This window comes from Cicer arietinum, chromosome 3 (genome assembly GCF_000331145.2).
Source record: "Cicer arietinum cultivar CDC Frontier isolate Library 1 chromosome 3, Cicar.CDCFrontier_v2.0, whole genome shotgun sequence".
NCBI lineage: Eukaryota > Viridiplantae > Streptophyta > Magnoliopsida > Fabales > Fabaceae > Cicer > Cicer arietinum.
Genome location: NC_021162.2, coordinates 42084776 through 42107413, shown reverse-complemented (window position 1 = coordinate 42107413; position 22638 = coordinate 42084776). Strand labels below are relative to the sequence as shown.

Genomic DNA, 22638 nt, shown 5'->3' with positions numbered 1-22638 from the left:
AATCAAAATAATTCATATTTAAACTTATGTTAGAGATTATAATATGACATGTTAATTTAATATTTTACCACTCCACGTTGATATCATATCAATATCATCAAAATGTAGACTAATTTTCTAATAAAAATTAAATATTTCATGGAATAATTTATTTATAATTAGTTCATGCACAATTACAATTACTCAAATTTATCGTCAAAAAAATAACATTAATATGAGATCAACATAGATAACCACATGTTTAATTACGTCGATGACAAAAGTTTACCATTTTCTTTATTAAATAACCGATAATAGTTTTCTTCTGGAATACTAAAACAAAAGTGAAAAATCACCTATACACTACTTATAAATTAACCACAAAATTTGGATGTACAGATTTACAACTTTGGAAGATAACAATAACTGCACAACCCCCTCTTAAAATGGGGAAAAGAATTTTCACTCATCTCATTTGGGAACATCGAATGAGCTCCCCTTTTTGATAGATATCCTTCTTAGACACACTTAAAATTCCAGATTGCTCCTCAACTTTCTTAATGAGAAGCTTAAGTAGTGGAACCTTCAACAAAGTTTTACGAGATCCCACCATGATCAACTTTCTCTGTAATCATGAAGCATGCAAACTACTTATAAGAGACAGTTTTACAAATAAGAAACAGATCATCCTAAAAATAGGTAATGCAATATTCACTTGAGCACATAAAAAAGAATTGTAGGTTGCAATAAAAGTCAGATACAAGCAAAATTGAAAATTGTTAAAAGGAAGTACCATATCCTTCATTTTATGAAAATTGTTAAAAAAACTTATCTAGACAGGGTCAGAGTGAAAAGTAGAAAGAGTGAGCAAAAAAACTACCTTAGCACGAGTAAGAGCCACATTTATTCTGTGCCAGTCACCAAGTAGAGAAGCCACACAGCTTGTTGGATTCTCACATGACCGTACAAAAGATACTAATATACAGTCCTTATCTCTACCCTGGACAAACAGATGACCAATTTATGAGGAACATTCTCCATGTATCATGTTCTCTAAATAACAAAATGTAAATGAAGTAAAAAAAGACAGAAAAACTAAGGTATGCCTTCAATTTTAGTGAAATGCTAAACAGTATGGATTATAAGAGGATTAAAATTATGACTTCTTATGCAATTAGTCTCTTCAAATGAATAATTTAAACTGGAATTATAATAAAATATATATATTTTTTAGGACCAAAAATATATAAAAACCCGTCTGCTTTTTGATCCAGCCTTACCTGGTATTTGTCAATGGTATGTATTTCCAAGGATGTTATGCAAACAGCACTCCGGATGAGGTTTGCCTGTGAATTATATGGAGTAATAATGCCAATGTGCTCTCCTCCAATTCCATTTTTTACCAATTCCTTTGCAACCTGCATTATAAAATGAATGAAAACTTGAGCCAAGTGTGTGAGGTGGTCAAATGGCAAGAATTCATTTCCATCATCAATGAATCGAATGATTGTTCAGATTCTCTCTGAATCAAAACAATAATCAATAAAAATATCACATTTTTAGTAAAAACAAGTGAAATAGAAAAAATATGAAATATCATATTTGAATCTCAATAATTCAAGATTTTAGTCATATAAAATCACAAAAGAGAAGTGTCTGACTATACAAAGTTAGCAAAAAAAGTGGTTTGCTACACTAAGTTTAGGTTATGATTCGTTAGAACGATTCGCATGTCTTAAAAGATACAAATAACTATGGTCAATACTCAATAGTGTTTGTATTTGGGTCAATCAGAGTCATCAAATCCTTAATTCAATCGGTAGGGTTGGATGTTTGCAAAACAAAATAATCCTTCACAGTATCCAGCAATCTCTCAATGGAAATATGTTGAGAATCAATATCCATGGTCCAAGGTTTGATATTCTTCTTACAAGACAATGTATCAAATTTTTTCAAGAAAGTGTATCATATTGCAAATTGCAAAACGACATACCTCAGCTATTATGTGAGCTTCAATAGGGTTATTTACAATTTTCTGATCTCTTTCCTCTAAGGCAGGCAACATATCTAAGTGAAAAATAAATACATATTAGGGATTCCGATCACAATTTCCATTAGGATAAATGATGAAAGAAGGATGATATCTACAGACCAGTATCAATAAATATCACTGGCCTTCCAGGATTCAAAACCTGCATGTGTTAACAAGGAAAAATAAGTTTCAACTCAAGTGGAGTTATAATTATTTTATTACTGGCCAAAACAAAACTATTCAATGTTTATATTTAATATTGGCATATACTTAGTCCATATTTCTAGTTGATGTGGGATCTTGAAAGAGTATAGATACTGTAACTTTTATTAATGATTACCTTGATGTAGTTGGTCTTTTAATGGAAAGTTAGCCTGAGGTGATTAGTATCTTTAAGACCAGTTAATATAATGAAAATCAAATTCAATTTATGAAATTTAATTAGTATTTTGACTCTATCAAGAAAATTAAATGAAGGTAACTATTATTCTTAATATGTGAGCAGTTAGTTACTTTTGCTTATAATTGAGTCTGGAGGTAGTAAGAATGTAGAGTTCAACACTTTTTAAATTATTGAATGAATCCCTCACCAATGGGTTCAGAGGATGAGTACAATCACAAGGTGTATTTGAGAGCACCTTCTTCTACCAATTTGAGTTGATTCCTAACTGATTAACTAACTCCCTTATGTTGTTATTTACAAAAGTTAGTTACCCACTTAACTTCTTTCCTCAGCCCCTTATGACTCTTTGCATACACCTATATATTGAATGTCTATCACATTGCCCCTCTACGTTCTAGGACCTACGTGCTTTGTTTATAATTTCAATCTGGGTCTTGACAAACTGTCAGATAAGTCTTACAAGTTGTCAAGGGTCGTTTCGATAAATTACTTATATTACAAGATACCACCTTTGAGTTTGTTCCTTTCTCTAGGTGCTCTTCCTCACCAGGTATCATTTAATTTTACTTCATAATTCCATCTGCGTAATTAGATCCTGTACCAAAGTTGACAATGACACAAACACAATCCTTCTTCACCACTGCCATGTGTGTCAGCATTAGTGCAGGAGCAAAATATTGAGTTATGACTCTTACTACATGAGAGCTTATTAGTTCAAGCAACTTCTGTGCAAGTTGAGGTTTTGCAAATTACAGTACGTGAATCATATTCACGATATTCAGGCAACCCTGCACACTGCATCCAAGCCAGTCTTTCATGAGCAAACTAAACAAAGATTGAGTGTCATTTTATTTGTGATAAAGTTCAAGCAACTTCTTTGCAAGTTGAGGTTTTGAAAATTACAGTACATGAATCATATTCACGATATTCAGGCAACCCTGCACACTGCATCCAACCCAGTCTTTCATGAGCAAACTAAACAAAGATTGAGTGTCATTTTATTTGTGATAAAGTTCTTTCTAGGTAGACCATTACATTGTTCGTGAAAACTAATGAACATTTGACACATCTTCATCAAACAGCTTAAAGGCCAAGGATATCTTATTGTTGAAGAATCAAGAGAACTTTATTTTATTTTATGATTATTCATGTTCTTGGTTGGGCTTAATAAGCGGCTTGATGAAGTATGAGGCAGAATATTAAGAAAGATTTCATTGCTATCACTTCAGGAAGCATTCTCAGAAGTTAGAAGAGAAGAGAAAAGACAAGGTGTTATGATGGGTAAGTCACTTTTTGTTGGTGAGGTTGAAAGCTCTGCCCTAGTCACTAAGAATGAAGACGGGAAGAGAGATGGCAAGAAACCTCTAAATTGGAAGAAAAAAGAAAGAAACAAAGGTCATGCGCTCCAAGCTGATAACTCTGATCAAGAGAAGCAGTCTCCTTCAAGCCCATCTCCTTCCACCAAGGAACAATTAGATCAATTGTACAAACTCTAAGTCTCAAACTTCTTCTTGTTCTATAGCTCAGAGAGGTAATTTTTCAAATACTGCTCTACTTAGTGTCATTCCCAGCCATACTTGGATTATCGATTCTGGTGCTATTGATCATATGATTGGGGAGTCGAGTCTGTTTTCTTCTTATAGTCCTTCTGCAGGTAACAACAAAATTAAAATTGTAGATAACTCTCTTTCAACCATTGCAAGGAGAAGTTCTATTATTTTGTCACCTGTGTTAACCTGAAAAGATGTTTTATATGTTCCTAATTTATTATGTAATTTGTTATCCAATACTAAATTAACAAAGGATATAAATTGTCAAGCTAACTTCTTTCATTCTCATTGCACTTTTAAGGATTTGAGCACGGGGAAGATGATTGGCAATGCTAAGGAGAGTGGAAGACTCTATTATCTTGACAATGGACTCGACTTCAAAGACCAACCAAAAACAAGTACCTGCTTTGAATCTATTTTTGTTTCTTCTAATAATTATGATATTATGTTATGGCATTTACGGTTAGGACATCCTAGTTTTTCGTATTTGAAACATTTGTTTCCTAAATTATTTTCTAAGAAAGATCTGTCTTTATTTCATTGTGAAACTTGTAAATTTGCTAAAGATCATCGTTCTTCTTTTTCTACACAACCATATAAACAATCAAAACCTGTTTGCAGTTATTCATAGTGATATTTGGGGTACTAATAGAATAAACACATTTTCTAATAAAAAATGGTTTATAACTTTTATTGATGATCATACTAGAATTTGTTGGGTTTATCTATTGAAAGAAAAATCGGAAGTTGGACAAATTGTCAAAATTTTCTTTAAAATGGTGCACACTCAATACCAAACAAATATTCAATTTTTCAGAAGTGACAATGGTAAAGGATATTTTAATAAGCTTTTGTCCGATTTTTTCTTGCAAACGGGGTTGTTCATCAAAGTTCTTATGTTAATACACCCCAGCAAAATGGAATTGCAAAGAAAAAGAATAGGCATCTTCTTAAGGTGGCTAGAGCTTTACTATTTGCAAATAAGGTTCAAAAATATTTGTGGGGTGAAGTTGTTTTAACTGCAACATATTTAATTAATCGAATGTCATCTATAAACACTTTGACAAACTCGAGCCACGAGCAATAAAATGGGTGTTTACCAGTTACTCTCCAACTCAGAAGGAGTATTGGTGTTTTGAACCAAAATCAAAAAGAATTTTTGTAACCATGGATGTTACTTTTGTTGAAAATCAACCATTTTTTAATGACATTCATCTTCAAGGGAGAAATTTTAAGGAAGATTCATCTTTTACTTTTGAAAACATCATTACTTTAAGTGATATAGTGTTGTCACAAAATTCTGAGACTTATATTAATGCACCAAAAGAAAATGCCAAAGAATCCATATTGGAACTCAATTCACTTATGAATGATGTTTCGACAGATTCGGGGGCGACAATTTCAAATCAAAATCACAATGATCAAATTCATGATCTCAATAATAATGAAGGACCACCTGCAATGCCACAACATAATGACTCAGATAAAGAGACACAAAGTAGATTTACTACAATTGACCCTACTTTGAAGGGATGTCTTTGAAAGAAGAAACCATAAACAGATAAATGAAGGACCCATTCTCCGACACTTCCAAGATTCTAAACCAATAGATAATCCAACACAAAATCTTGATACAGGTAAGTCTTCTTCTGTTCTTAAGAGTCATGTCGAGTATCCTGATATAGACCTTCCTATTGCAATTAGAAAACATGTTAGATCATACACTAAATATTCGTTGTCTAATTATGTGTCATACTCAAAATTGTCTTCTTCATTTGCTGCATTTACCTTTAAGTTGTATGCTGTAGAAATTCCAAAAAAATATAAAGGAGGCTCCAAAAATTCCAAAGTGGAAAGAAGTTGTTCTTGAGGAGATGAGAGCTCTTGAGAAGAATCAAACTTGGAGAGTCATGACATTACCTACAGGAAAGATTATTGTTGGCTTTAAATGGGTATTTACTGTGAAATATAACTTGGAGATACAAGGCACGCTTAGTTACTAAAGGGTTTACTCAGACATATGGCATTGATTACTCAGACTTTGCTCCCGTTGCCAAATTAAACACTATTAGAGTTCTCTTGTCCTTGGCAGTGAATTTAGATTGGTCTCTTAACCCACTTGATGTAAAGAATGCTTTTCTGAATGGTGATTTGAAGGAGGAAGTAGACATGGATAATCCACCTGGCTTTGAAGATAAATTTGGTTCAAATGTGTGCAAACTATAAAAAGCGTTTTATGGTCTCAAGCAATCCCCAAGGGCTTGGTTTGAAAAATTCACTCGGTCGGTCAAAAGGCAAGGATATATGCAGGGACAATCAGACCATACTTTGTTCATGAAGTTCTCTAATGTTGATAAAATTGCAATTCTAATTGTATATGTAGTTGATATTATTCTCGCAGGAGATGACATTGTTGAGATGGAAAGATTGAAGAAGAATTTGACAAACGAATTTGAGATCAAAGATTTAGGTGCGCTTAAATATTTTCTTGGTATGGAAGTTGCTCACTCAAATAAGGGAATTGTTGTTTCGCAAAGAAAATACATCCTAGATCTCTTGGAAGAAACTGGGATGTGTGAATGTAGACCAGCAAATACTCCTATGGAATTAAATGTTAAACTTAGGGAGAAAGGCAGTGTTCCTGTTGAGATTGGATGATACCAGAGATTAGTCGGCAAACTTATTTATCTAGCCCACACTAGACCTGACATCGCTTTCTCTGTGAAGAACACTTGGACATGCATTTATCTAGCCCAAACTTATTCATGCATTCACCATGTGAAGAACATTTGGAGGCAGTTTATCGGATCTTAAGGTACTTGAAATCCAATCCTTGAAAGGGTTGTGCTTCAAGAAAACTAATGACAGAGAAGTCTCTATATTTACAAATGCTGATTGGACAAGATCAATTACTGATAGAAAATCCACCACTGAATATTGCCTATGTTTGGGAAAATTTAGTTACTTGGAGAAGTAAGAAACAAGGGGTTGTTCAGAAGCTGAATTCAGAGCAATGGCTCAAGGAATCTGTGAACCTTTATGGATTCATAAACACTTGGACGAACTGAAAACGAAAGTTGATTCACCCTTAAAATTGTTCTGTGATAGCAAAGCAGCAATAAGTATAGCTCACAACCCTCTACAACATGATAGAACCAAGCACATTGAGATTAACCACCATTTCATAAAAGAAAAAATTGATGTTGAAATTAAATGTTTGCCATTTGTGACTTCCAATCAGCAAACTACTGATATCTTAACAAAAAGTTTGGCAAGACCCAATTTTGAGCGACTTATAGCCAAGTTGGGCATGACAGATATCTATGCACCAACTTGAGGGGGGTGTTGAAGAATCAAGAGAAATCAGATTTGATTCTCCTTTATCTTATATTATTATGTTTATTTTTATTTTATGATTATGTAATTATTACTCAGTATTACTATTGTAATTTCTTCACTTATATATGTAACAAGCAAGATGCATATGACATATATGCACCAACTTGAGGGGGACAAAGTTGAGATATTTGTATTTGAAGTATCATGTGATGATATTATCCTTGTAGATATTTTATATTAGATTAGAAATTCTTAGTATCCTTATATTTGGTTTTACATATTAGTATTAATAAACATATTGAGAGTAACTCTCAAGTCATTTAGAATCAATGTCAGTCTTTTCCTCAAAATTCAAGTATAACAAATTCATATATCTAAAATTCAGAAAACAGTTTCAGATTCAAAATATTCACTTTCTCTCAATTCTCAAATTTTGTAGAATAAACTTCCTCTCATTTTCTCTTAATTTCACATTGATCATTGGAGTCGAACACCGTAGCAAGCACACATCCATTAGCAATTGAGTAAAAGAAAATGAGGGAATAAAACAAACAAAGGAATGGCATTAAGATATATGAGGACAAAAGATAATGAGAATTTGGAAGAGAATATCCTTACATCTTCTAGCCAAGGAAAACAGCAGTTTAAACCAGAAAACTCAAGTTTGGCATTAGCTATCTCAATTGAACCACACCTCAATCTGTCACCATATATCAAGGCATTTGACAACTCCATAATACCCTGACACATACGGTACTGTGTATATATTGCTTAGTAACTGATGTAGATAGAGACCGAAGGAAAAATAAATAAACTAAAGTTTGTAATCTAATCTGTAATGGTTACAGCAAACCTGACTCTGCAAAGCTGAAATTGCCTGTGGATGAGCTTCTGAAAGCCTACAAAACAAACTCATCCCCATGCCATTCTCTCGGGCCTCTGTGCTCTAAGAATTGCCAGATAAAAAATTTCAAATAGTGTTATCAATGAATTTTGTGCACAAAAAGTCGGTACCAAAGGCACATACTTGGACAAGTGGTGGCAGTTGATAATGATCCCCAACAAGAACAAACGTTGAAGCAAATCTTAGAGGGCCCAAAGACACCTACAATGGCAAAACATGCAATATAATTCTATGCACATGAAAAATTATCTGGCCTACTTTGTTTCTGTACAGATCAATGTTAATTTTCCTATTTCATGCTTTAGTGTCATGCTTTGAAAAACTAGCCCTGAGTGCCAATAAAACAAGGATGGCTAGATAGACAGTCTCTCATCAGCCAGGTAGGAGACTGCTCATCTCAGCATGAAAGCATCCTTTCCTCGGAGGACCCTATAACATTCTCCACTTAGGAAGATGATTTTCCTGTGTTAACACCATTTTGACGAGTCTCATGGACTCGGGAATGAAGTAAGAGGAAATACAAGGATTATTTGGTTTGAGAAATTACTTTTATTCTCTATTTTCACTTTCTTTTAAGGAACATCCAGTGTTAGTAATTACCGCTAATAGTGTTAGTATATTTTGTTGAGGGTGGGAATTTAACTCTGGACCTTTGTATTACTCCACTCCCTAACTCTCTCGCTCGAGCCACCAAGCTAACCTACAACTTACAAACAAATTGGCCGAGCCCATATAATCAAGACTAAACCCTAGTAACTTATTATTGTAATAATGGTTAACAGAGAGAAAATCAAGCATATAGAGTTGACTAACCGTCAAAACTGTATATTATTATTATCATCTCAATTATGGATTTGACTGTATAGTCCTAATTATATTTCCTTAATTATCTTGCAAGCCTTGTATATATACACATGGGGATCTGTTGATTCCAAAAGTAACTCTGTGATGAGTTACTCTACTTAATAACTCAATATAAACAATGAATTTTATTAATCCAACAGTCAAATCTAAAGTTTTTATTGAGTAGATCAATTCTACAAATTTTTATGAAATTTTAAAATTATTTGATACTTTGTCAAATAATTTAAAATGAACGTATATAAGGTTTTAAAAAATATAAGTAAATATTGATGGTTAGATTACATTGCTATGAATTTCGGATTTATATAAAATTATGTGTTTGATCATTAAAAATATTTTGTCCCTTTACTCTTTGCTCTACTCTTATTCTTCTGCACTAGTATTCTTTTAGAAGTTTTTGCATGGAGATATCCATGAAGTACTATGGGCCGGTTTACTTCGCATCTTTCATGATTTCATTTTCATATTAACTAATAAAAACAAGAGAATATAGATACTGTTAAAATATTATATTAGAATGTAAATAATTAGATTAGATGGGCTGTAAGTATTCCAACCCGTTAGTAATACTGTTAATTATGTTTGTTTAATACTCATAGTCTATATAAAGAATTTTCGTTGTGTAGTTGAAACACACGGGTTATTCAACATGTCTCATAGCATGTTGAGAGACAACCCTAATAGTCAACTATCCGGTGGACCCACTGTCTCTAGTGAATATTTTTTTTCCGAAAAACCGTGTTCTCAACTCTAGTTTCCTCCTCACTACCTTTGATACGCTGATTCCTAAATTTTTGTTCATCCGTCCATGCTCTACCGCCACTGCCACTGGTGTCTCCGACAATTTTTTTCGACGAACAACCACTCCAGCAGCGTCATACCCCCCAGATCGGCCTACCCCTTCAGAAGCGTCGTAAGAAAAGCCCCCACGCGCCGCCAGCAACCACTGCACGTGACGGCGCGTCCGACAGCTGTTCATGGCGCCGCTTCTTCCATGGCACTCGCCTCGGCCTCTTGCTTCTATGTATGCCCTCAGTTTTCAGTTCGAGTTACGGATATACAAGTTCCAGTTCAAACAGCCCCTGTTTTCTGGGTTCCGACGCGTTTTCTGACACATTTTACTGACCATCACGTCTCAGTCTAAAACAAAGAGCCTCTTCACCAACTACGTCACTTCTCCCCTCTCTGTCGAAAAATTGAATGGGTCAAATTATGATAGTTGGGCCGCCAACATCAAACTATGGATATTTGGTCAAGGTTACGAGAACCATCTCACTCAAAAGCCTTAAAAGGTGGTTGTGACTGAAATATCAAAATGGAAACAAATAGATGCTCAGTTGTGTAGTGTCATTAAGTCTACACTTCATCCAGATGTAACCGATTTTCCGTCCACATCTCACGTGTGAATCGGTTTGGAGTCAAGCAAAGGCACTCTATATTAACGAAACACAACGTCTCTATGGAGTTTGTCACCACTTATTGAATATCATTACTCCAAAAACAATCGATGGCTCTATTTCTTTATATCTTGACACCGTTCATAGTGCACTTCATGATTTTAATGAGCTTCTCCCTCCTGCTGCAAATAATCCAGTTGAACAGAAGGAGTTGGATCAACGCAGCACCTTCTTCATGCTCCTTGCACTCTATGATCTACCTCAGGAGTACTCTGCAACTGATGATCAAATTTTGGGATCTGTTACTGTTCTGGATATGTCTACTACCTCAACGATCCTCTTTCGAGTACCAGCAAAACATCCAGTTGAGCATTCTATTACTTCAACTCTGGGGTGACACCGTGCCCTTGCATCTCAAGGACATAATCTGAATCGCTCTCGTGGAGACCCATCCAACTCTACGCCTTCGCCTTCGATAAATGCAACTCAACTTGATCCTTCTGCCACTATTTAGACTACACCATCTCCACAAGGCTCCCCTGCAAATTATGAAGATTTCCTCTGATGCATTCAGAGTCATCCAAACTCTAGTTCTCCTACTTCGATTGCATACTAGTAACTCATTTGTTTACCTCTCTCACTCATCTTCTCTTGGCCCTTGGGTTCTTAATTTTGATGCGTCTGATCATGTCACTGGTAATAAATGTCTATTTTCTTCACTCTCTACATCTGGTTTTTTACCTACTATAACTTCTGCCAATGGCACTCAAACCCGGTCTGAAGGAGTTGGCATTGTCCAAATTCTCCCTTCCATCTCAGTTGCATCAGTTCTCTATGTACTTGGATGCCCTTTTAATTTACTTTCAGTTAGTCGATTGACTCGGTCTTATGACTGTATTATTACTTTCACTACTGATAATGTTACATTGCAGGACTGGAGTTCAGGACGGACGATTGGCGTCGGATATGAGTCTCAAGGCCTCTATTACCTTTCTACATCTTCCAAGATGTGCTCTGCCACAGAGTCCCCTCATACTATCCATGCTCAGCTAAGACACTCAAATATTACCAAACTGCAAAAACTGGTGTCTAGTTTGTCTAAGTAGTCTACTTTACATTGTGAGTCGTGTCAGTTAGGGAAACACAACCGTAGTAATTTTGCTGATCGAGTCAATAAAAGAGTATCCTCTCCATTTGCTTTAGTTCACTCTGACGTTTGGGGTCCCTCTCGTACTGTGTCTACTTTAAAGTATAAGTATTTTGTTAATTTTATTGATGATTACCCTCGTTGTACGTGGTTATTTTTAATGAAAAATAGAGTTGAACTGTTTTCCATTTTTGAGCAATTTTATCAAGAAATTAAAACTCAATTTGGAGTTTCTATTCGTACCTTAAGAAGTGATAATGCTCGGGGATATTTGTCTCATCAATTTTAAAATTTTATGGCTTCCAATGGTATTCTACACCAAACATCATGTCCTCATACACCACAGCAAAACGGAGTAGCCGAACGCAAAAATCGGCATTTTATTGAAACCACACAAAGCTTACTTATCCATGGCAATGTTCCATTCTGTTTTTGGGAGGATGCAGTCTTAACGGCGTGCTACCTTATCAATCGTATGTCATCCTCTGTCCTTGATGACAATATCTCTCATTCGGTCCTTTTTCCCCATATCCCTCTTCATCCACTACCACCCTGTGTCTTTGGGTCCACGTGTTTTGTCTATAATTTATCTCCTGATTTGAACAAACTGTCAGCTCGATCACTCGAGTGTGTCTTTCTCAGTTATCATCAGTCCCAAAGGGGCTTTAGTTGTTATTCTCCCACACTACACCGCTACGTTACATCAGTCGATGTTACCTTTTTCGAGTCTGTACAATATTTTAAACCTACCCATATAGCTACTGATCCCTATCAAGACATTAATCTCGAACCTACTTAGGTAGTTATCCATATCCCACCCGCTCATATTCCTATCAAACCTGTCGAATCTGCTCCCCAACCTCCACGACCACTACAAACATATCAACGTCGTTGCCTACCCTCTGTTGTGCTTGTTCCTGTTCCCATTACAGACTCTCCTCCGACGCCACCTCCGGATTCGGCCCTGCAACCTGAGTATGACCTTCTGATTGCTCTTCGTAAGGATATTCGCACAACCCGTAGTCCATCTCCTCATTATATTGATTTGTGTTATCATCGTCTTCCTCCCTTGCATTACACCTGCTTGTCCTCTTTGTCTTCTGTTTCTATTCTTAAAACTACAGGTGAAGCATTGTCCCACCCTGAGTGGAGGCAAGCAATGTTTGATGAGATTTGTGCTCTACAAAGCAGTGGTACTTGGGAACTGGTTCCTTTACCTAATGGGAAGTCTTTAGTCGGGTGTCGTTGACTCTATACAGTGAAGGTTGGCCCTGATGGTAAAATTGTTCGATTTAAGACTCGTTTGGTAGCCAAGGGATATACTCATATTTTTGGGTTGGATTACAGTGATACCTTCTCACTTGTTGCCAAAATGGCATCTGTCAGACTGTTTTGCACGGTGATCTTGAAGAGGAAGTTTATATGGAGCAACCCCCAGGGTTTGTTGCTCAAGGGAGTCTTCCACCATGGTTTGTCGGCTACACAAGTCTCTTTATGGTCTTAAACAGTCTCCTAGAGCTTGGTTTGGCAAATTCAGCTCAGTAGTACAAGAGTTTGGTATGATTCGCAGTGAAGCCGATCACTCTGTATTTTACCATCATTCAGCCCAATGGTGCATCTATCTTATTGTTTATGTGGATGACATTGTTATAACTGGTAGTGATCAGCAAGGAATACTTCAGTTAAAACATCTTTCAAATCAATTTCAGACTAAAGACATCGCTAAACTCCGTTATTTTTTGGGTACTGAGGTAGCCCATTCCAAGGATGGCCTTGTAATTTCACAAAGACAATATGCTATGGATATTCTTGAAGAAACAATTCTATTAAATGCCAAGCTAATTGATACTTCTATGGATCCAAATGTCAAACTCCTACCTAATCAGGGGGAGCCTCTATCAGATTCAGGAAGATATAGGAGATTGGTTGAAAAATTAAACTATCTCACAGTTATTCATCCTGACATTTCCTTCGTTGTTAGTGTGGTAAGTCAGTTCTTAAATTCTCCTTGTCAAGAACATATGGATGTTGTAATCTGGATTCTTAAATACATCAAAAGTGCACCTGGAAAAGGTCTCATTTATGAAGATAGAGGACATACTCAGATAGTTGGCTACTCAGATGCCGATTGGACAGGCTCACCCGTAGATAGACAATCAACTTTCGGGTATTATGTACTTGGAGGAAATTTAATATCTTGGAAGATTAAGAAACAAAATATTGTTGCAAGATCTAACGTTGAGGCAGAATACAGGGCCATGGCACTAGTAACATGTGAATTCATCTGGTTGAAATAGTTACTGAAGGAACTACAATTTGAAGAGGCCAGCACAATGACACTAATATGTGATAATCAAGCTGCATTGCACATTATCTCAAATCCTGTTTTTCATGAGAGGACCAAGCATATTAAGATTGACTGTCATTTTGTTAGACAAAAGATCGAATCAAGTGACATCATCACTAGCTTTGTCAATTCCAGTGATCAGTTAGCAGATGTTTTTACAAAGTTATTGCGGAGTCCTAGAATTAGTTATATATGTAACAAACTGGGTGCATTTGATTTATATGCTCTAGCTTGAGGGGGAGTGTTAAAATATTATATTAGAATGTAAATAATTAGATTAGATGGACTGTAGGTATTCCGACCCATTAGTATTACTCTCAATTATGTTTGTTTAATACTCATTGTCTATATAAAGAAATATCGTTGTGTAGTTGAAACACACGGGTTATTCAACATGTCTCTCAATACTCTTCGTATTTAACAGATACAATGTGTCTCTAACCCTTTTCTCTTACAATTTTTCAGAATAGATTAAACATTTTCATAAATTTTGAAAATGCCAAAACATTATTTTAATTGTTTCTGAAAATGCATTCTCTCTAGCTAGCCTTCCATCTTCTCTATCATAAATTCTCACTACATGAGTCTATCATGTCTTTGTTAACAATTTAAAATAAACACATTTTCGAAACTGAATATTTTTAGAAAAAGTAAACAAGACCCAAATATGTATTTAACACCAGAGTATGGTGTTGTATTCTAGGACCTTGTGCTAATTTGTTTGAATGCCTTGAATTCTTTTCTTCTCACATTTTTCATTTTCACTTTTTCACACAAGATCCTGCATGTTTTTTTCTAGATCTGATTACTGATTAGATAATTTTTAATCCAAGAACTGAAGTGAAATATAAGTCCATAGATCTAGCTTTCATTGGAATGAAAGGCTAGGATAATTGATTGATAACCTAGGTTAAATGAATAGTCATTTAATTCAAAATGTGCAAATGGAAATCTATGTTACTCAATGTTAATTAAACCCCGAGTGAATTCCTAGTAGAGTTATAAGAATAATTGTTCAACGGCATACAAATTAATGGTGTTGTCTTGTGACATTCTACTGACGTGAATGTATTTCTTGGACTTAAAGCCATTTCATCCGTGACCAATTCTCTTTCTAGCAAATTCACTACATCAGTGAAGAATTATATTGAACAAGTAAATATCTTAACTAAACATATACAGTGTCAACTAAGGGTCTTTGGGAAGAAAGGTGGCAGAACCGTAATTGCTATTAGTCTCTTTTCATTGCACATACATGTTACCAGTTAATGGTATCAATTTATATCAGCAGCAGAGAGAGAATTTTGGCACTAATACTATCAATTTTTTAACTCTGATCACCACCTTCCTATCAGCATATATACATGTCATTCAATATCACATATGTCCCATAAAATATATGAAAGAAACATACCGGCAGAGTTGTCTGCCCGGCTTCATCCATAATGCATACATCAAATCTCTTGTTGGCAAGCAAGGGACTAGAAATGCCCAAACAAGTAACTGCAACAACTTTGGCTTGTTCTAACCTTATTTTGATATCTTCAACACTCTGTACGTTTGTTTCTGTAACAGAAAGTTCTGTCAAGATTTTTATACAAAAAGTTCGACAAATTAAAAGGAGTACTAATGATAAATTGGAAAACCTGATAGGCAGTGCCCTCTGACCTCTTCATTCACTGCTTCATGTCTTCCAACACGTACAAAATCAATTCCCTGGGTCCATTTATATTACAATAACATTATATGAATTGTAAAAACTATCAAATTAAGAAATAACAAACCACTTTATATTATAGTCATTAGGACTATTGTGGGGCATACATCAACAAAGAAAATTAAGTATTCTAATATTTTCCAACAAATATCAAGAGAAACACAGTAAGAAAAAGAACGGAATACCCTTTGTGTTTTCTAATTCTCACACCATTACCTCCAAGAAATTGAATGACAAGAATTATTTGGATTATCTTAATGCATGGAAGTATGGTTTTTGGCCAAGGGATGGCTGAACACCTCGCTAACTGATATTGCTGCATCTGAGAAAGAGGATGCTCAACTAAAATCAACATATTTATCCCATGGTATCTATGGATGATAGTGTCGTTAAAGGTGATTATCAAGAAAACATTAAGGGCCTAATGCAGCACTTATACAGGCATTTCCAGACCAAAGACTTACGTCAACTTTATTACGCTCTTCAAATCTTATAAGAATGTGATAGAGACCTGACTGAGGGCAGATAAGGAAAAAGGGTAATAATGTAATAAAGAGTGTGGTAAGGATATTTGCTAAAAAAAAAAGAGGGATAGGCTTCTTAGTTGGCAGGTTTGTCATGCCTTAATATTATAAATTGTGAAGTGAGTGAATTGTGATGGATACACAAGAATATTGGAGTGAACCATTATAGTTAGGCAGAGAGTTTTCTCCTTCTCTAAAAAGTTTGGCTCTAAGGTAGATTGGAATTCTTCCTTCTACAGTTTTTCTTTCTTCATCAATTAAATACATTTGACTTTCCAGTATTTGATCTATTTCTTTACCTAAGTTCTACTTCTGAATTTCGGGTTACCATCAAGATGTAAATTAGTTGACAATTTTATGGACACGAATGTCAGGCTTCTACCTAATCAAGGAAAGTCATATTCTGACTGAAGAAGATAGAAGATTTAGTGGAAAAATAAAATAATCTCACCATGACCAAATTGGATATTCTGTTTCCTCTCAGTGACGAGTCAATTTCTTAATTCATTTTGTCATAGCCATTTGACAGAAAATGAAGATGCAATAAATGAAGATGCTGTAATACACATGCATGGATACCTGTGCTTTTAATTTGATTAGTAAATTATCAACTGCAGAATTCGTATAGGCTGTAAGCAAAATGGATGTGCCTCTAATCAACAAGGCTTTCACAGCATGGACCATCGTGGATGTCTTCCCCGTTCCTGGCATCCCTAATATAAGCGCATAATCTTTTGCCGTGAGTATCTGACAATCAGAGACAACGTCGAACAAAAAGATAAAATATTGTAATGATGATACACCAAAGCAACTTGAAGAATGAATTTATGAAATGAGTTCATGAAATTTCAGCTTCAGTAGGAACCTTGAGAATTGCTCTACGTTGATCATCATTCAAACTCTTCTCAGACCAAACGTATGATATTGCTGGATCCTGGCTAACTATAGAACCACTGTCAAATCTAGGAGCCTATAAGCAGCATGCCACCAGGATGACAGAAAAGGAGCAATAAGTACTTAGAAAAGATTGTGATTTTGGGAGAGGGGAATGCATTCAGAAATTCTTAAGTTATTTACCTCAAGGTCTACAATCATTCTCCGGAGATGAGCACTTTGATCATTTTGTAGAAAAAGTTGTACTAGATTAAACCTTCATATAAAATATCAAACAAATAATTATTACTTCTAATTGGTCGCACCTAGCAAATGTAAGTATGTAAAAAGCAGTAGTCAGAGAAGCACCTCATAATTGCAAACGAAGTCACAGCTTCATCCTTGTCGATTCTCCAAACCTGCTGAAGGAGATCATGTGCCGTGGAAGACATCCCAGGAATTCTTAAGAGCTTGGAAAAGGAAACCTAAGATTTTAAAGGTTAACAAGAAATGATCAACTCAACAAGATAATATTGTAGAACCAAGGATTATTTATGCTACCTTGTCTGTCTTTGGCTAAATGTGCTTGTCAATCAAGATGACAAAAGGAAGTAAAATGCTAATTTTAGGTAAAAAGCAGAAAATATCAAATAATAAGAAAATAAATAATTAAAATGCTTACAGATATATGATTCTGGCTAATATCTGAAATCACCCCTCTTGCAATAGTTTGATGACTTGATTCATTACTCAATATCTAAAACGTAATTAAACATATGTTACTAAATAAAATAATACATGATCAGTGATTAAATAAGATGCAAAACACAACCATATTTGGACAGGGTGCTATGAAAATGTCCACTCCATTTTATGGGTAGGAAACAATATTCACTCTCAGTACTACTTGGATCATAGAATTATTGGACAATCAGTTAAAATTTACATTTGAGCGTACTGTGAAAGGAAGGATTCTTTGGGATATTGAACATGAGGCAGGATAAGATCTTTGTATTAATGTCAAGAATAATTACAATATAGTGCGGAGGATGCAAAAACCCTGCACTTATTAACAGAAATAGACTTAGTTCTGAACACTCCCTCTCATGTTGGATGATAAATGTTACTACCTCCGGACTCAATTATAAGAAAAAGTAATAAATTGCACATATATTAAGAAGAGAAATGATCAATTAAATCCAAGAGTAAGTATTTAAACTTACTCTAAATCATGACCCTTCATTATAATATTAATTAATGGCTATGATTAATCCTTAACGTCAGGTTATGTTTGTCTTCCGTAAATGGCATGAGAGTGATAATCATAGAGATATCTTGTTAAATGGCATGTAATCACAGCCAGTTTAATCTTGTTAGAATATACGAAAATATCTTATAATATCTTTTATATTATATTAGAGTATCTAAAATTATTTTTTATGATCAATTTATAATCATAAAGATATCTTAGAAAATCTTTCATTATTATTATGATTTATTTCTGATTTATGATTAAGTCTATGTTTCTCTATAAATAGAGATTAGCATTGAATCTTTTGTAATCAAGTTAGCATAAAACTATTATCAATAATATTCAAACCCTTATTATTTTCTCTCCTCCTTTTCTCTAAAATTCCACAACTTCAACATGGTATCTAGAGCCTATTTCGATCCTCCTTGAACAATCCCGCCCCTATTCCACTGTCGAGTTCCCAATAGTTAGGGAATATAATCATTGTTTCTCTTTTCTAACATTCCGACCCGTTTCACTCGATTTCCATTCAATTTGTTACTGCCGCCGCTGCCACTATTTCCGGAAAATTTTCCTGCGAACAACAGTCATCTCCAGATCAGCTCATACCTAAAAGCGCGTCGCCATAAACTGTCACACACGCTGCAAATCTCTCATGCGAGTAGATTTGTCACCGCTGTCGTCTGCTACTGTTTGTCGTTGCTGCTGTTCCGTCTCCTATTGTTGTCATTTGCTGTTGCTGCATGCCGTAACTGCTGGAAAAGTTTTCCGACACAACGACTTCCTTTGTGTGCGGAATCTCACAATCTACACAACCCAGATTCTCTTTTAGGTCAAAAGTTGCTCCACACGCGCTCATGTGCCTCCAAGATCCCACAACTTCAACATGATTATTATTTTCACAAAAAAAAAAATTATTAGGGTTCTATAAACCTTTCCACAACCCATTAGCGTTTGGCGCTTGTTACAACTGGTAACTCAAAGAAGAGGAATTAGGGATAGAATAGAAGAATGCTATTCAGAATCAAGGTGATTCTGAATTGAATGTATTATTTCGCAATGAAGAACACGTTACAAGCTTAGAGAAGAAAATTCCTGATTCCCTATGAATCAGTTCAACCAATTCTACTTCTTCCCTAACAACCCCCCTAACTGCTCCTAACAGATTGCTATTCATAGTAATCAGTTTTGGCTCCAATTTCTAATAGAATGACAGCTAAGCTAAAAAGAAAACTAACTAATTAACATTCTTTTTATTCCTTCTCACATATACATTCCCAAACCTATTTTTATTCGTATCAGCGCTCCAACCAACTAAGCTAAAGCGAATGGCGCATAATAACCCATGAAGGTAGCCCTTATGGGTAGCGGCATTAGCTTGAACTTAAGGCTGTAATTTCAAATAGACCCAATCCCCTTCTGAAAATTCCACCAATCTCCTGTGCTTATTAGCTTGAACTCGCATCTGATCCTGGGCATGAAGTAAATTCTGCTGGAGTTCCTTCAAAATGTCATATCTGGCTTGGACCAATTGATTGACATCTTCAACTTTGGATGGAATCGCACACCCTTTTATCAACAATGGTGGATCTCTCCCATACACCGCTCTAAACGGAGTCATTCCTGCGGGAATTGGTAATGGCTGTAATAAACCCCCTGGAGCTAATGTGGAGTATTTATTCCTCTGGCATATATCACATGCTTCTACATACTGCTTGATATCTTTTTTCATGCCCTCCCAAAACAGAAAACTGGCAATTCTCTTGTAAGTTCTGAAAAAACCTGAATGTCCCCCCATTGGAGTATTATGGCACTCTGCTAAAATTATAGGGGTTCTATTAGATGTTTTGGAAATGACCAATTTTCCTTTAAACAATAGTAATCCTCCCTTCAATTCGAAACCAGCATGTGAATTAGGATCAACCACTAAATCTTGCATCACCTCTTTCCATTTGGAATCCTGTTGAACATCCAATATCCAATCTTCAGTTTCTTCATTGGACAAAACTGAAATAGTTGAATACATACTCTTTCTCGAAAGAGCATCAGCAGCAGTATTCTCACTTCCAGGTTTATATTGGATTTCAAAATCCAACCCAATTAGCTTGACAACCCACTTAAATTGTTCATCCGTGAATAACCTTTGCTCTGTTAAGAATTTAAGACTTCTTTGATCAGTCTTAATAATGAAATGTCTGCCCAAAATGTAATGTCTCCACCTCTGGACTGCCTGCACTAAAGCCATTAATTCTCTTTCGTAGACTGACTTTAACTGAGCTTTAAGAGATAACCCTTTACTCCAATATGCTAGTGGTCGTCCTTCTTGCATCAGAACAGCCCCTAAACCCTTGCTTGATGCATCAGTCTCAATGATAAACACCTTCTCAAAATCAGGGACTGCTAACATTGGTAAGTCAATCATGGCAGATTTGAGAGATTGAAAAGCAGAAACAGCTTCTTCTGACCAATGGAAATTATCCTTCTTTAATAAATCAGTAAGAGGTTTTGCTAACTTGCCATAATCCCTCACAAACCTTCTGTAATATCCTGTTAAGCCCAAGAACCCTCTTAGTCCTTTAATGTCAGTTGGAATTGGCCAATTTTGCATAGCTGCAACCTTAGATTTATCAGCTGAAACTCCTTCTCCTGAAATTATGTGGCCAAGGTATTCCAAACTCAATTGACCAAAACTACATTTTTTCTTATTGGCCTTGAGTGAATGTTGAGCTAACAATTCTAGTATTTGCTTTAGATGAGAAACATGTGAAGACAAATCGGGGCTGTAAACCAATATGTCATCAAAAAAGACTAAAGCAAATTTCCTTAAAAATGGTTTCAATACCTCATTCATTAAGGCTTGAAATGTAGAAGGTGCATTTGATAGACCAAAAGGCATTACCAAGAACTCATAGAGGCCTTCATGAGTCCTAAATGCAGTTTTTTCCACATCTTCCTCTTTCATTCTGATTTGGTGATACCCAGCCTTTAGATCCAGCTTAGAAAACACGCTAGCTCCATGTAATTCATCAAGAAGCTCTTCTATAATGGGAATAGGAAACTTGTTTGGAATTGTTATCTTGTTTAAAGCCCTGTAGTCTACACAAAACCTCCATCCTCCATCCTTTTTCTTGACTAAAATCACAGGACTGGAATAAGGGCTAATACTAGGTCTAATGACCCCTGCTTGTAACATGTCGCCCACTAACTTTTCAATTTCTGACTTCTTATAATGTGGACATTTATAAGGTCTCAAATTGGGAACCTCAGCATTCTCCTTTAAGTGAATAGCATGATCATGCTTTCGCTTTGGAGGTAATCCTTGTGGGTCCTGAAACACCCCTTCAAACTCTTGCAACACTCCCAATAATTCCTTGGGTAACATAGGTCTTTCCTTGTTTGTATCCGGCTCTTCAATGCAATGTAGTAACAATCCATGCCCTTCTTGTTTCAGAACTTGCATAAATGCACCAAAGTGTAATTGAGTTTTTGCTAGAGAAGGATCTCCAACAATTTTGACCCATTGTTTGCCTCTCCTCAAAGATAATTCAAGTTTTTCAAAATCAGCCTCCACTTCCCCCAAACTGGCTAGCCAATCCAGCCCCAAAACTATATCCACACCTTTCAAGCTAAACAGATATGAAATTTTAGCTTCTTACACTTTCCTTGACATCTCACTTTATGACCATCTCCCACCTCTACCAAGTAAGTGAGTGTTGGTTCCACCCTCAGCTGCAATTGAGAGACAATTTCTTGTGATATGAAATTGTGTGAGGCACCACAGTCAATTAAAATGATCATAGATTTCCCATATAACTCCCCTGAAATTTTCCAGGATTTGGATGAAGTTAAGCCTGCCATGGAACATAAGGATAGGTGAAGAGCATTAAATTGTTTTGAAACCAAGTCCTCTTTATCCTCCTCTTCACTACTATCTTCTTCCTCCACTATTAACATTTTAAACTGCTTGTTCTTGCATCTATGCTCCCTGGAATAAGGCTCATCACACCTGAAACATAACCCCTTTTCTCTTTTTTCCCTCATTTCTTCTCCTGTTAAGTGTTTGAACTCTCCCCCTCTGCTCCTATTTCCTTCATTCATATTTACTGATCTCGAGCTATTAACAACACTACCACTAGCAGGACGATCAACTTTTTTATCAGCAGTATGCTTAGAATCAACAGTTACCACCTTGCTGAAAGAATTATTTCTTGTAAAGCTAGTCGGTCTAGAATAGTCAGTGCTCCCCTTCTTATTCAAAATAATATTTTTCTGTTCTATCATTAGGGCTTTTTGAATAACATCAGTAAGGC

The 22638-nt window shown here is 35.6% G+C and overlaps 1 protein-coding gene across 4 annotated transcripts in view; it reads right to left on the bottom strand.

Annotated features, from left to right (window-relative positions):
• Positions 1-254: 254 nt before the first annotated feature.
• Positions 255-22638, bottom strand: part of LOC101502632 (DNA replication ATP-dependent helicase/nuclease JHS1) — a 47385-nt gene continuing 25001 nt past the window's right edge. Inside the window, exons 20-34 of one of the 4 annotated variants that reach the window (XM_073365901.1) lie at positions 17759-17833; positions 17446-17561; positions 17281-17353; positions 17069-17173; positions 16783-16950; positions 15609-15678; positions 15377-15528; positions 8331-8408; positions 8157-8249; positions 7922-8044; positions 2132-2171; positions 1973-2046; positions 1260-1397; positions 860-979; positions 255-604 (exon numbers count right to left, since the gene is read on the bottom strand). In XM_073365901.1, coding sequence (XP_073222002.1) covers positions 446-604; positions 860-979; positions 1260-1397; positions 1973-2046; positions 2132-2171; positions 7922-8044; positions 8157-8249; positions 8331-8408; positions 15377-15528; positions 15609-15678; positions 16783-16950; positions 17069-17173; positions 17281-17353; positions 17446-17561; positions 17759-17833 — 1584 coding nt within the window. In that variant the 3' untranslated portion in view covers positions 255-445. Of the gene's footprint in view, positions 605-859; positions 980-1259; positions 1398-1972; positions 2047-2131; positions 2172-2980; positions 4063-7921; positions 8060-8156; positions 8250-8330; positions 8409-15376; positions 15529-15608; positions 15679-16782; positions 16951-17068; positions 17174-17280; positions 17354-17445; positions 17562-17758; positions 17834-22638 lie in introns of those variants that run through there. The other 3 variants (XM_073365900.1, XM_073365902.1, XM_073365903.1) reach the window with 3 other exon arrangements.